The following is an 11,716-nucleotide window of genomic DNA, read 5'->3' as shown; positions in this document are numbered from 1 at the left end:
ACTCTCCACTGTATTCATTGAGGCAAGGTCTCTCAGCAAGTCCAGAACTTCCTGACAGGATAAACTAGCTAGCCAGCTTTCCCCGAAGACCCTGTCTCCACCTCTAGAGTGCCAGAGTTACAGCAAGCAGCCTGCTTGGCCTTTATGTACACTCTGGGATCCAAGTTCTGGTCTGTATACTTGCAGAATAAGCCCTTTATCTTCACAGCTTTGGCCTAATTATTTTGTTTCAAAGACATTTTGAACCTATCTGGACACACCAAATTATTTAATTTTGTATCACTTCTTTTAAAAAAACTATTTTAAAAGTATTTTATTTTATTTTATTTTACTGTTTTTCGAGACAGGGTGTCTCTGTGTAGCCCTAGCTGTCCTGGAACTCACTCTGTAGACCAGGCTGGCCTTGAACTCACAGAGATCTGCCTGCCTCTGTCCTCCAAGTGTTGGGATTAAAGGCGAGTGCTACTATGGATCAGCCATTTTTTATTTTAAAAAATTATTTCTGTGTATGAGTGTGCCTGCACATATGTATGTGTGCTACGTGTGTGCTTAGTACCTCCATAGGTAAGAAGGTATTGGGTCCTGTGGAAATGAAGCTATGGATGGCTGTGGGTCACCATGTGGGTTCTGGGAACTGAACTCGAGTACCAACTCTCTAGATTTTCATACATATTTTCTTGAGGATAGTTTATGAAGGGTAACTCTCAACGTCTTTATATTTGGAAAGAAAGGGGTTGAGTTGGGAATCATTTACTGGACTCCATAAAAATGGGCTAGACAGTAATAACTGAGTGGCTAGGTACTGGGTAGCGACTGAGGCATTTTATATATTCTAGCTCCCCCAGTGCTCATAGCAATCTGGGAGTTGCCAGAGTAGCATTGTTAGAGGTAGGTGCATCACCATCTATCCCCATTTTATGGCTGAAGTAGAGAGGGCTTAAGTACTTGGCACACACAGTCACAAAGTTAAAACCCTGCAGTTTGACTCCCCCATTAGGACTAGCCTGTAGGCAGTTCAGGATGTGAGCACACAGAGACTCCAGTCACTGTGTGGAGTTGATGGGGGGGGCGATTTTTCTAAGTTATTTCCCTCCAAGGCCACGAGGAAGGGAAGAATTGTGCCATCTCTCACTTCTATTCAAAGGGTACTATGTCCAAGCGCTTATACAATAACGTTATTGACCCATTATACCCCATCTGGAGTGAAAATATGGAAAATCGGGGTTGGAGAGATGGCTCAGTGGTTAAGAACATTGGCTGCACCCCCCAAAGGACCCGGATTAAATTCCCAGCATCCACATCACAGCTCACAACTGTCTGTAGCTCCAGTTCCCCAGGGATCTGACACCCTCGCACAGACGTACATGCAGGCAAAATACCAATGTACTAAAGTAAAAAAAAAAAAAAAAAAAAGTATGGCCGGGCGGTGGTGGCACACGCCTTAATCCCAGCACTCGGGAGGCAGAGGCAGGCGAATCCTGTGAGTTTGGGGCCAGCCTGGTCTACAAGAGCTAGTTCCAGGACAGCTAGGATTCTTATACAAGAAATCACTATCTCAAAAAACAAAACAAACAAACAAAAAGTATGGATACTCTTTATTTATTCATATTCCGGTCCCGCCCCCACACCTGTGTCATTTTGTGCCAGTCAAGTGTTCTAAAGATGTAGAGGACACCAGTGTCTGCGCCTGTGATTTTGTCAGGAATAGGAATGCACCGGCTTCAAGTCACTGTTTCCACTTGAATTTCTGGCATGGTCACACTGCAGAGGAAGGAATGCAGAACAGGACATGCGTACTAGCAGACACATTTAACAAATGCGTGAGGATTTGCCGGCTGTTGCTATGCCTGACTTGGATCCTCTCTAGCTGGGCTGCACACTTCAATATTTGTCTCCTCTTGCTGTTCCAGAGTGTGACGCACGAACAACAAAACGATGGCATCATCGTGAGATTACCGTGAAACACGGGATAAACGGCGGGGAAGGGTTATCCTTGGAGGGGCGGAGCCCCTTCCTCCCACCTCTACAAGTCCCTTTTATTTTCTGTTCACCTGAGTCCTCGGATTCCTAATGTCGCACCTTGGAGCACAGGAATCCAGGGTTTTGAAGTTTAGGCTCTGTTCCCTAAGAAATTGTCTAGAAACCCAGTCTTCAGCTTTTTTAAGTTTCGTCCAATGAAGAAACTGAGGGAAGGACTAGGAGGCGGGCTGGTGACGTAATGCAGATTGATTGGCACTGAAATCCTGGATGTCCTGGATTAGCCACGAGTTTCGCCAATCCAGAGGCAGGGGTGGGACGGTGCAGGCGCAGAGAGTTGATTTGGCTGGCTTGGATTTAAAGCGATAGAAGCTGTTGGAGTCCTACAAGACGGTCCCCTATACCCTCTCCTCAAGTCCTTGGGACCATTTGGGTCCCCAGAACTGGGGAGATGGTTTGCGGCGGATTTGCCTGTTCCAAGAATGCGTTATGTGCTCTCAACGTGGTTTATATGGTGAGGTTTTGGAGGTGGGGAAAGCTCCGGGACGGAAAGAAGGGAAGAATTTCTAGGGTACTTCCGGTGGGAAGAGGGGTTTACTGGGGGTTCTGGGAAGCTTCCCAGAAACTTCCGGCGAAGAGGGAATTCCTGGGGACTTCTGTGGAAGAGAAGAGACTTCCGGTGATGAGGGGGTTTGTTTGGTGGTGGGGAGGGGTGGATCGAAGACTGCGGGCCTATAGTCCCAGTCTTCACTTAATGCTCCAGTTTCTTCCCAGATTAGAGATGCTGGACAACCCTAAGGTGTTGGTATCTCGAGACGCTACTGCCATTGCCCCACGATCCCAGCTATTCCCAGTTACTTGCCAAGAGCGCCCAGAAAGCACACCTCAGTTGGTTACCCTCTTTATTACAAGGGGTCGTGGACTAGCCTTTGGCTGTGCTAGAGTTCTTTGGCGATGACAGGGTCTCACTATGTAGCTAGTACAGGTTAAGCTGGAACTTTGTTGTGCTGCAGTTGCATGTGTCACAGGTGTGAGCCACCACATCAGGCTGAAGTGTTCTCTACTTTCTGTTTCTTGCAGCTTGTGGGCTTATTGCTCATTGGCGTGGCTGCCTGGGGCAAGGGCCTGGGTCTGGTGTCCAGCATTCACATCATTGGCGGAGTCATTGCTGTGGGAGTCTTCCTTCTCCTGATTGCAGTGGCTGGGCTCGTGGGGGCTGTTAACCATCACCAAGTGCTGCTCTTCTTTGTATCCTGACCTGGAGTAATTGGGGTCCCTGGGTTGGCTTTTCCTAAAAGGGCAGGGGACCTCAGATGTGTCTCTTTGTTCTTATTCTGTAATTCACGGAAATTGACGTTTTTGTTCTCAGTTCGATAAAACTACGGCTTTATGGACAGAGAAGGGCCTTGAACTCTGCCCTCTCATCTGCCACATTGCAGTTACAAATTACACTGAGATTTTTAAAGACAAAAAGTGGGATTGTGCTACATAGCCCTGCTAGCCTGGAACCTACACCAGGCTGGCGGCCTTCACACTGAGATATTTTCAATGGAAACCAGATCTTTTTTGCCATAACTTCCTCTCAGTACATGATCATCCTTGGCTTGGTCTTCATCTTCCAGTTTGGAATCTCTTGCTCATGTCTGGCTATTAACCGCAGCAAACAGGTAAGGTGATGCCTTCTCAAATGTGTGCTTTCCCCACCTTTAAAGCAGTTAATCTGACCCTTTCATACCTTCATCCTCTGACATGTATGGCTATTTCCCCAAGATGTAGAATCTGAGAAAGACACTTGACATTGTCTGTGATCATGACATGCGTCCTGTTTCTGTGGGAGTCTGTGTGCTGATTGCCCTTGCTAGAGCAATTGGAGCACTTGGAGTGCAGGGGTAGGGAGATTGATGTTCCTCTGCCTATATGCTCTAGACAGATGTCATCAATGCGTCTTGGTGGGTCATGAGCAACAGTACCCGGCATGAACTGGAGAAAAGCTTTGACTGCTGTGGTTTGTTCAACCTTACAGCTCCGTACCCACAAGACGATACCGCCTGCAGTGCCGTAAGTTGAAGGATGGGGGCACAGCTAGGAAGAAGTGGGCAAGGGGCATAGGTGGCCTCAGGGTGAGGTGTTGGTCTTTACTGAGTGATGCTAAAGAAATAGAGGCCGCAAGGATTTAGCCCAGTGGGACTCCAGGCTGGGAATGACACTCATTGTAGCTACTTTTGTCTGTCCTCAGATGTGCAAGACCAGGAGTTCTGTGTGCCAGATGTGTGGGGAGAAATTCCTTAAACACTCAGACAAAGCCCTGAAAATCCTAGGTGGTGTTGGGCTCTTCTTTAGCTTCACAGAGGTAATGATTCCCATTTCCTTCATGTAGACACCTATAAGCCTTAAAACCCAAGATTCAAAAATAATTTGCTTTCTCTCTCCCTTTCTGTAGATCCTTGGTGTTTGGCTGGCAATGAGATTCCGGAATCAAAAGGACCCCCGAGCCAACCCCAGTGCCTTTCTATAGACTTGGTCTTCCAGATAGGATCTTTGAAGCCTAGGCTGGCTTCCAACTTTCTATGTAGCCAAGGATGACCTTGGGTTCTGGATCCCCTGCCACAGCCCCCAGGTGGTAGGATCACAGGTGTCACCACACTCAGCAGCCTCTGGATCCTCCTGACTTGGTTTTGCGCTCTCCCAGCTTTTTAGACCACCCCCCCAACCTAAATTTTTGAAAACCTAGGGTGGGGACTGCCATCTGGTTTTTAAGGTCCCTTGCCTCATTCCCTAAAAACCCATCAAGTGATAGACAATTTTGTCTTTACATATTTTGATGGGAACAGGATATAGGGACCTCTCCCCAGAGAATACAGTATACTTCTAGAAGCATGGGTGGGGGCTGCACGCCCTTGATAACCGTTTTCCCTCCTTTCGACTCCTTAGGTTGGCTCCAAGGACAAATCAGAAAGTACCAGGGGGAAACAACTTTCTTGAGGGGTGGGGGTGCTGGGGCTTTAGCCCAGGGCCTCACACATGCTAGGCAAGTGTTTCCACCACTGAACTACAGTCCCAGCCCCACCCAGAAGTCTTGCCAAGGCAGGACCCAGAATGAAGCAGTGAACTCAAAACTAAAGCCATTTTAACTGAGTATTCAGAGAAAGGAATTGATTCTTTCCAACCTTGTCAGCCAAAGAGCTGGGCTGCTCATCTGGGTCCTGTGTAACTGTCTACAGATGTTACAGAGAACCTTCTTCCCATGGGGCCCTCAAATCTCCCAAAGGCAAAGCCAATCAGAAAAACATTAAAGAAAAAAAAAGACCGTATTTCCATATTTCTTTGTCTCGTTTTGCTGTATAAAAAAGATCCCAATATAAATCAGGGAGGGGAGAAGACAGATACACCCACCCTTTAGTGTAGAGAATGGGAGGGCAAGAGGGTAAACTTCCTAAGGAGAAGTGGGGAAGGGAATGTCATTTAAGGCTTAAAATATTCTCTGTAAAAAACTGGAGGAGTCTCCACAGCCCTAGAGGAAGGCAGAGGTTGAGTCTCGTGCTCAGGTGTCCAGAGATGAGGAAAGGCAGCCAGCCACTCTTCTCACTCTGGGTCACTTTCTTCCTTGTGCAGGTAAGAGTGCTGCAGGGCCCGGAAGGCAGAGATCCGCTTATGTGGGTTAAAAGTCAGCATCTCCTAAGGGGAGAGGCAAAGGTCAGAAAGCGGAAGAGGGGGTGCCCACCCTAGAGAAGCTGCAAGGGGTTTCCTTCTCCCTACTCTGCCGCCCACTCACAGCAGCAACAAAAAACACAGCCTGTCCATTAACCAGACCTGGGTTCCACGCTGGTCTTTGTGTGTGCGTGTTCATGTGTGAAAGAGTATGGGTGTGGGCATGTCAGGATAGTCTGGGGTGTCAGTCCTTCCCTTCCATGGTGCTTCAGACGTTCTTGTCAGTGCTGTATTCACCAGGCTCTCTGGCCCGTGAGCTTCCAGGGAATTCTGCCCCCCTCCCATCTTGCTGTAGTGACAACTATAGAAGCTAGCTGCCACACATAGCTTCTACATGGGTTCTGGGGATTCGAACTCAGGTCCACACTTATGCCCTAAGAGTTTCATCGGCAGAGCCACCTCCCCAGCCCAGGCCCTGTACCAGCAGCAGCTGTGCTCCGGATTCCTCCATCTCCGGCACCACCGACTGCACTGGCCGAGGCCCTCTCGGGGAAAAGGCTCCTCGGGGCAGAGAGACCTCGCGAGGCCAGTCCTCTTCTGGAGGCAATCCAATGAGACTGTAGGGACAGGACAACCTGCTCAGGGGGCCTTTCCGCTTCTCATCTCCAGGGCGAGAGCCAGTTGCCCACCGGAGCTGAGCAGAAGTGGAACTCAGAAAGGGAATTTCCTTCCTCCTGACTGGATACTTACTCAAAGATTTTGCCCAACTGGTCGGCTTCCGAGTTTCCACAGAAGAGAGGCCTAAGGTAGAAAAATATCCCAAGTGTTTATTATTTGAAGAATAGGAGTGTGCCAACCATGAAGGCTCAGATAAGAGAGGATGAAGGGGTGTGACGGTCCCAACTCCAAGGCATTTCAGGAGATTCACCTGCATCATTTCCAGTTTTAGGCAAGGCTTCCAACACCAACAGGGGAGGTTGGGACGATAGCTGGGTGGCAGGGCACGCACCTAACACATGCCAGAGCCTAGGTTGGGGGTCCAGCACCATATGTACAAGAACGGTCAAGAACAGACACGTCTTGTAAAAAGACGCGGGTGGGGACTGTGGTTTGGTGCAATAGAGCATTTGCCCCGTGTACGTCCGGTTCTGATTTCAGCCTCCAACACCATAAATAATAATGGGCTCATAGAACTGGTGGCTTAAGAGTTCCAAGTCCTGAGCCAGGCAGATCTGAGTTCAAGGCTAGCCTGGTCTACAGAGGGAGTCTACAGGACAGCCAAGGCTACAGAGAGAAACCCTGTCTCAATAACAAGAGTTTCTAGTCCCATACTTTCGACGGAACATCTCCGCAAAGATACAGCCAACGCTCCACATGTCCACAGGCGTGGCGTAGGTGGACTGCAGGAGGACCTCAGGGGCGCGGTACCAGAGTGTGACAACCTGAACAGAAGAGAAGACACCAGTGAAGGCCTGTCTCGTGAATCCTAGCTGCCTGGCTTGGGAAGCATCAAGTCTAGGATGGTCTCAGTCACTATGGGCCATCATGTCCTACCCACCATCCCATTGCATTTGGGTGGCCATCTTTCTACTGACCACAGGGGTGAGGGCCATCTGGTAGCTGTAGATTCGGGCTAAGCCAAAGTCAGCCAGCTTGACGGTCCCATTGCTTGTCACCAGGATGTTCTCCGGTTTCAGGTCTCGATGAACAATGCAATTTGCATGAAGAAAATCTAGGCCGCTTAGAAACTGCCGCATCAGATCCTGGTTTTGAAGGAGAAAGCACAGACCACTGAAAACTATGGAACATGGCCAAAAATCCCAACAAGTTCTACTGCAAAGATCCCAATCCACTTCTCAGAGTTCACCCCACTCACCTTGATGGTCTCAACTGGCAAGCCTGGTGGTGGGGCTTTGTCCAGGTATGTCCTTAGGTCCTGGTCTATGTGCTCAAATACTAGGGTAACCTTGATGTCTCGGTCAGTTCGGGAAGTAGCACAGACATCCATTAGCCTGACAAAAATAGTCACCAGTGGGTCACTCTCCTTTGATCCAACGCGGCCCTCAGATTTTTACGGTCCCATTCCTGACCACACACCCGAATTACAGACACTATTCTTTCCTCCCCATTCCCAATCCAACCTTCTCACCGTACAACATTGGGATGTTCAAAGGCCTCCAGCCTCCTCAGTAAGGCCACCTCACGAACTGTGCTGATGGGAAGGCCCCCTCCAGCTCCTCCTCCGTTAGGAACTCTCACACTCTTGAGGGCCACAAAGTGGCCACTGTGGGGATCCCGGGCCTTGTACACCGTCCCATAGGCGCCGACACCGATTTCAGCCACTGGTTCATACCGAGAGGTTGCCATTCTCGGAGCAGGGGATCTCCTACAATCACAGAGGCTTCAAATACCAAACTCTCTTTCACAGCTAGGAGGGGGGGATGTCCCAGCAGTAACAAAGGAATTCCTGCCCGCGACCGCACCAACTCAGCAGCCCTGCCCCTCCACACTTCCAGAGCCCGCGCCTCAGGTAACACAAAAGGCTCTACCAGCAAGCCCTCCAGCCACGTGATGTCCTGGAGAAAAAAGAAGAATGCTTTTCTCTCGGAGGACACCGTACTGGGCACAAAGAAGATCCACACAGTGCACAGGGCGGGCATCGAAGATTCCACACCTCATTCTCTAAAATCACACCCTCGCCCGCGACCACAAAGGCCCCACTTCCCGCCCTTGGGCCACCCTTCCATAAGCAGCCAGCGACACGCACCCAAGGGGAGCGAGGCGGTGGTGGCGGGGACTGGCACCCCATCCCTGGAAGGGACTGCACTCACCTTACGCCCGGCCGAGAGCTGGGGAGGTGGCCCTTTATCTGGGCCCGGGAGCCGGTTCCTGCGGCGCCATACACCGGGGATCGGTCCCGGGCAGCTGGACGCTACGGGCCAGACCATAGACACAGGCCGCAAGCTAGAGAGGCCCCCTCACCCCCACCCTCACCATGTGACCAGCTGCCAGAGAGGCGCGCGGAAACTGGGGGGGCGGGGCGAACGCCGGACGTTCGGGGCACGTGACCTCCATCCGTCCTGCGCACTGGGTGACCGGGGCGGCCTTGATGGGAGGGGTGTGGTGGAGAAAGGGGGCGGGGACCGGGACGACCACGTGACCTGTTGCTATCCCACGTGACCCTTGCCTTTGCTCTGAGAAGTAGAGGTGTGGTTACACTGTGTGGCACGTGACTGGCTGCCGTTCCCTGACTGCCGAGGGGGGGGTGTGGGGGCGAGAGAGGGTGGAGCACCAGGCGGTGCCATGGCAACCGGGCCAACCAGCGCTCAACACTCGGCTCAAGGCCGAGCCTGAGCGCATCTTTAGTCCCACTACACGTCTGTACGTGGGCGGGAGGTCGGGGTGCTAGTGGGAGATCCTGGTACCAGAGATGGTGCTGTCACATTTCCACTCCACCGCCATAGGGAAACATTCGTATTTGTGTCTTTGTTTTACTCATTCATTCAACAAAATTTTACTAAGTGCTTCCTTTCACTTGGTATGCAATGTTTTTGTTTTGGTGTTTCAGTCATTCGCCCTTTAAAGTAACGATAAGGACAGCTAATGTAGGCGAGTGTGGTCTTATGAAACGGGGAGGAGACACTTTCTATCTGAGGGAAAACTAGAATTAAAAGATGGACGGAAGAAAAGATTAATATAGTTAGCCACTGTATGGGAAGAATGCCTCCCCTTTTCCAACTTGTAAACCTCCCTGGGAATATTCAAAGCAGCAAGGAGTTATTGGAAATAAGGACACTTGCTCTTTAAAGGCTCTTAATACTAAGGTTCTGTATTCTGTTACATATGTATGTGATTGCACATATGAACAGACAACAGCATGCACAAACACGGTCACCAGCGTCACTGCAGACCACCACATTGCCTGAGAATCTCGTGTCTCTGCAAACCTGGGACTCTTCATTGGTGTCACGTTCCTTTTAGTTTTCAGGGCAGCCTTCTTAGTGCTACTCTTGCCTAAATGGCATTTCTTAAGTGGTGTCTGCCCACAGAAATCTAGGTAGACAGGTATATTTAACTTTCGTTGTCTTATGGGCTCCAACTCCCTTATTGTTTCCCATCATTAAGGTATATGGGAATAAAGAACCATGTACTCATTTGTGGGAAACAACCTAAAATCTCGAGCTAATTTAAAATTGTTTTTTAGCCAGGCAATGGTGGTGCATGTCTTTAATCCCAGAACTCCAAACACAGAAGGAGGTGGATCTCTGTGAGTTTGAGGCCAGCCTGGTCTACAGAGAGAGTTCCAGGACAGCCCGGGGCTACACCGAGAAACCCTGCCTCAAAATAAATAAATAAACAAATAAAATTGGTTTTTAGTGCTAGGAATTGGAGTCAGTGTTTTTAATTTTTTAATGTGGTAAGCATGTGTTCAGTCACTGTGCTATACCCCGAAACCCTAAACTGAAATCATATTTGAGACGTATAGCCGAGGCTGACCTTAAATCCACAGCAATTGTTGTGCCTTAGCCTCCTAAATGCTGTTTTTACAGACGTGAGCAGCGACTATGGCTCTGCTTTATTTATTTATTTACTTATTGTGGAATTTTGTTTTAATGAGATAAGGTCAACTCAGGTTGACCTTGAAACAGACAGGAAGCTAGGCTAGTCTCAAATGTTTGATTGCTTGGTCCTACTGCTCCATCTCCCCAGTAGAAGGTTATTGGCATGCACTACGATCAATTTTGTTGCTTTCTTTCTGTCTTGTCTTTTCTTCTTTTTCTTTTTTTTTTCTTGACAAGAGTCTTTTCCTTGTAGCCCAGGCTGGCTCTGAAATCCAAGTGCTTGAATTCCAGACCTGAGCCACAACTAACCTGAAATCATTTTAGCATCTGGTTTGCCATTCTAACTTTTATCCTTACTTTCCTGGTTGAGAATGTAACAGTGGTGGGTCGTGGTGGGACATGGTGGGGCATAGTGGCACACATCTTTAATCCCAGGAGAAGACTGGGAGGTAGAGGCAGAGGCAAGTGGATGGCCAGCCTGATCTAGTTAGTGAGTTCCAGGTTAGCCAGACCACACAAGCAAACCTTGTCTGAGAGGGGAGTGGGGAGTAGATACACACACACACACACACACACACACACACACACACACACACACGCACGCATCAATGTAACAGCATTGGCTCAATATTAATGTAACTCATAATCGAGGATAATCGAGGACAAAATGGAAGGCACATCGGGCAGATTTCCTCTCCTGTGGCTGATGCTTCTTGCGCCAAGAAGAATGTAAGAAAAAGATCAGGGCTAAGGGGCTGGAGAGGTGGGTGTTTCATTGGCTACATTCCTAGGGCTGTTTGGGGTTTTTAGCTTTCTGAAAGGCTACGTGTCTGTGAGTTTATTAAACTCCTAACACAGTTTTGGTTTTCCTGAGACAGGGTCTCACTGTGTAGCCCTGGTTGTCCTGGAAATTGGTAGACCAGGTTGGCCTCCAACTGACAGAGAGCGCCTGCCTCTGACTTCTGAATGCTGGAATTAAAGACCATCACTGACCGACTTTATTTACTTTTGTTGGTTGGTTGGTTTGGTTTTCCCAGTACAGGTATTACCTGCTTCATCTTGCCGCTCATACGAGCACACTGCAGCTTACTGTGCTTACAGGAAAAACTGTCTTCTTTGTCTTTAACTCACAGACTTTCCCTCTGCATCATTCATTGGTCCACCCAAAGCACTTGGATGTTTTGCACAAACATGACTGTCTTCGCTACCACTTTCCATTGAGGAGTCTTAACGTGGCAATCTGTCCCTGGTTCTACTTGCTCATTCCCTCCTTTCTCTGTTAATTACTCTTTTACTAATTAATTTTCTTCTGTGTCTTTGACCCAGTGGGTTCCCGGGGAATCCTTTTTCCTTCAGCTTCACAAAGAGGCTGAGAGGGAAGGTGTAAACATAAAGCCGGGAGAAAAAAATGATAGGCTGGTAGTAGCTCTAGGGGTCAACTTGAAACAAAGATTTGCGCGTGTATGTGTGGTACTCACTCTAGAGTAGTGGAGCTGAGGGCAGGGGGGCATCAAGCAAGACACGCCCAT

The 11,716-nt window shown here is 49.1% G+C and overlaps 2 protein-coding genes and 1 long non-coding RNA gene across 4 annotated transcripts; 1 reads left to right on the top strand and 2 right to left on the bottom strand.

Annotated features, from left to right (window-relative positions):
- Positions 1–1,578: 1,578 nt before the first annotated feature.
- Positions 1,579–2,190, bottom strand: LOC148117729 (uncharacterized). The gene is made up of 2 exons (XR_015736779.1): positions 2,052–2,190; positions 1,579–1,761 (listed from the first exon to the last, which is right to left on the bottom strand). It is a non-coding gene; the product is annotated as an uncharacterized LOC148117729 (long non-coding RNA).
- Positions 2,191–2,300: 110 nt separating this feature from the next.
- Tspan31 (tetraspanin 31) lies at positions 2,301–5,288 on the top strand. Its single transcript, XM_048418208.3, has 6 exons — positions 2,301–2,491; positions 3,058–3,225; positions 3,564–3,644; positions 3,904–4,035; positions 4,214–4,327; positions 4,418–5,288. Exons 1-6 carry the CDS (start codon positions 2,429–2,431, stop codon positions 4,490–4,492), a joined length of 633 nt encoding a protein of 210 aa, XP_048274165.2. The 5' UTR covers positions 2,301–2,428; the 3' UTR covers positions 4,493–5,288.
- On the bottom strand, positions 5,289–8,659 carry Cdk4 (cyclin dependent kinase 4). Of its 2 annotated transcripts, XM_048418207.3 has the most exons (9): positions 8,457–8,659; positions 8,175–8,201; positions 7,775–8,011; positions 7,502–7,637; positions 7,221–7,388; positions 6,958–7,067; positions 6,376–6,426; positions 6,107–6,242; positions 5,289–5,652 (listed from the first exon to the last, which is right to left on the bottom strand). In XM_048418207.3, the coding sequence occupies exons 3-9, from the start codon at positions 7,990–7,992 to the stop codon at positions 5,560–5,562; spliced, it is 912 nt and encodes a 303-aa protein (XP_048274164.1). In that variant the 5' UTR covers positions 7,993–8,011; positions 8,175–8,201; positions 8,457–8,659; the 3' UTR covers positions 5,289–5,559. The 2 variants fall into 2 exon arrangements, with proteins under 2 accessions (XP_048274164.1, XP_048274163.1); XM_048418206.3 differs by lacking the exon at positions 8,175–8,201 and having other exon boundaries at positions 8,457–8,657.
- Positions 8,660–11,716: the final 3,057 nt, after the last annotated feature.

This window comes from Myodes glareolus, chromosome 26 (assembly GCF_982192425.1).
Source record: "Myodes glareolus chromosome 26, mMyoGla1.1, whole genome shotgun sequence".
NCBI classification, from domain to species: Eukaryota; Metazoa; Chordata; class Mammalia; order Rodentia; family Cricetidae; genus Myodes; species Myodes glareolus.
Note: the sequence above shows the minus strand (reverse complement) of the source record. Positions and strands in the feature narration are given on the sequence as shown.

Bases quoted from the DNA above. Each gene is read 5' to 3' on its own strand.
- Tspan31 (XM_048418208.3), top strand. From the start codon at position 2,429: ATGGTTTGCGGCGGATTTGCCTGTTCCAAGAATGCGTTATGTGCTCTC. The intron at 2,492-3,057 runs GTGAGGTTTTGG...TGTTTCTTGCAG, and splicing joins CTCTCAACGTGGTTTATATG to CTTGTGGGCTTATTGCTCAT. The intron at 3,645-3,903 runs GTAAGGTGATGC...TATATGCTCTAG, and splicing joins CTATTAACCGCAGCAAACAG to ACAGATGTCATCAATGCGTC.
- Cdk4 (XM_048418207.3), bottom strand. From the start codon at position 7,992: ATGGCAACCTCTCGGTATGAACCAGTGGCTGAAATCGGTGTCGGCGCC. The intron at 7,068-7,220 runs GTCAGTAGAAAG...TCTTCTGTTCAG, and splicing joins AGATGGCCCTCACCCCTGTG to GTTGTCACACTCTGGTACCG. The intron at 6,427-6,957 runs GTATGGGACTAG...TTTCTACCTTAG, and splicing joins GCGGAGATGTTCCGTCGAAA to GCCTCTCTTCTGTGGAAACT.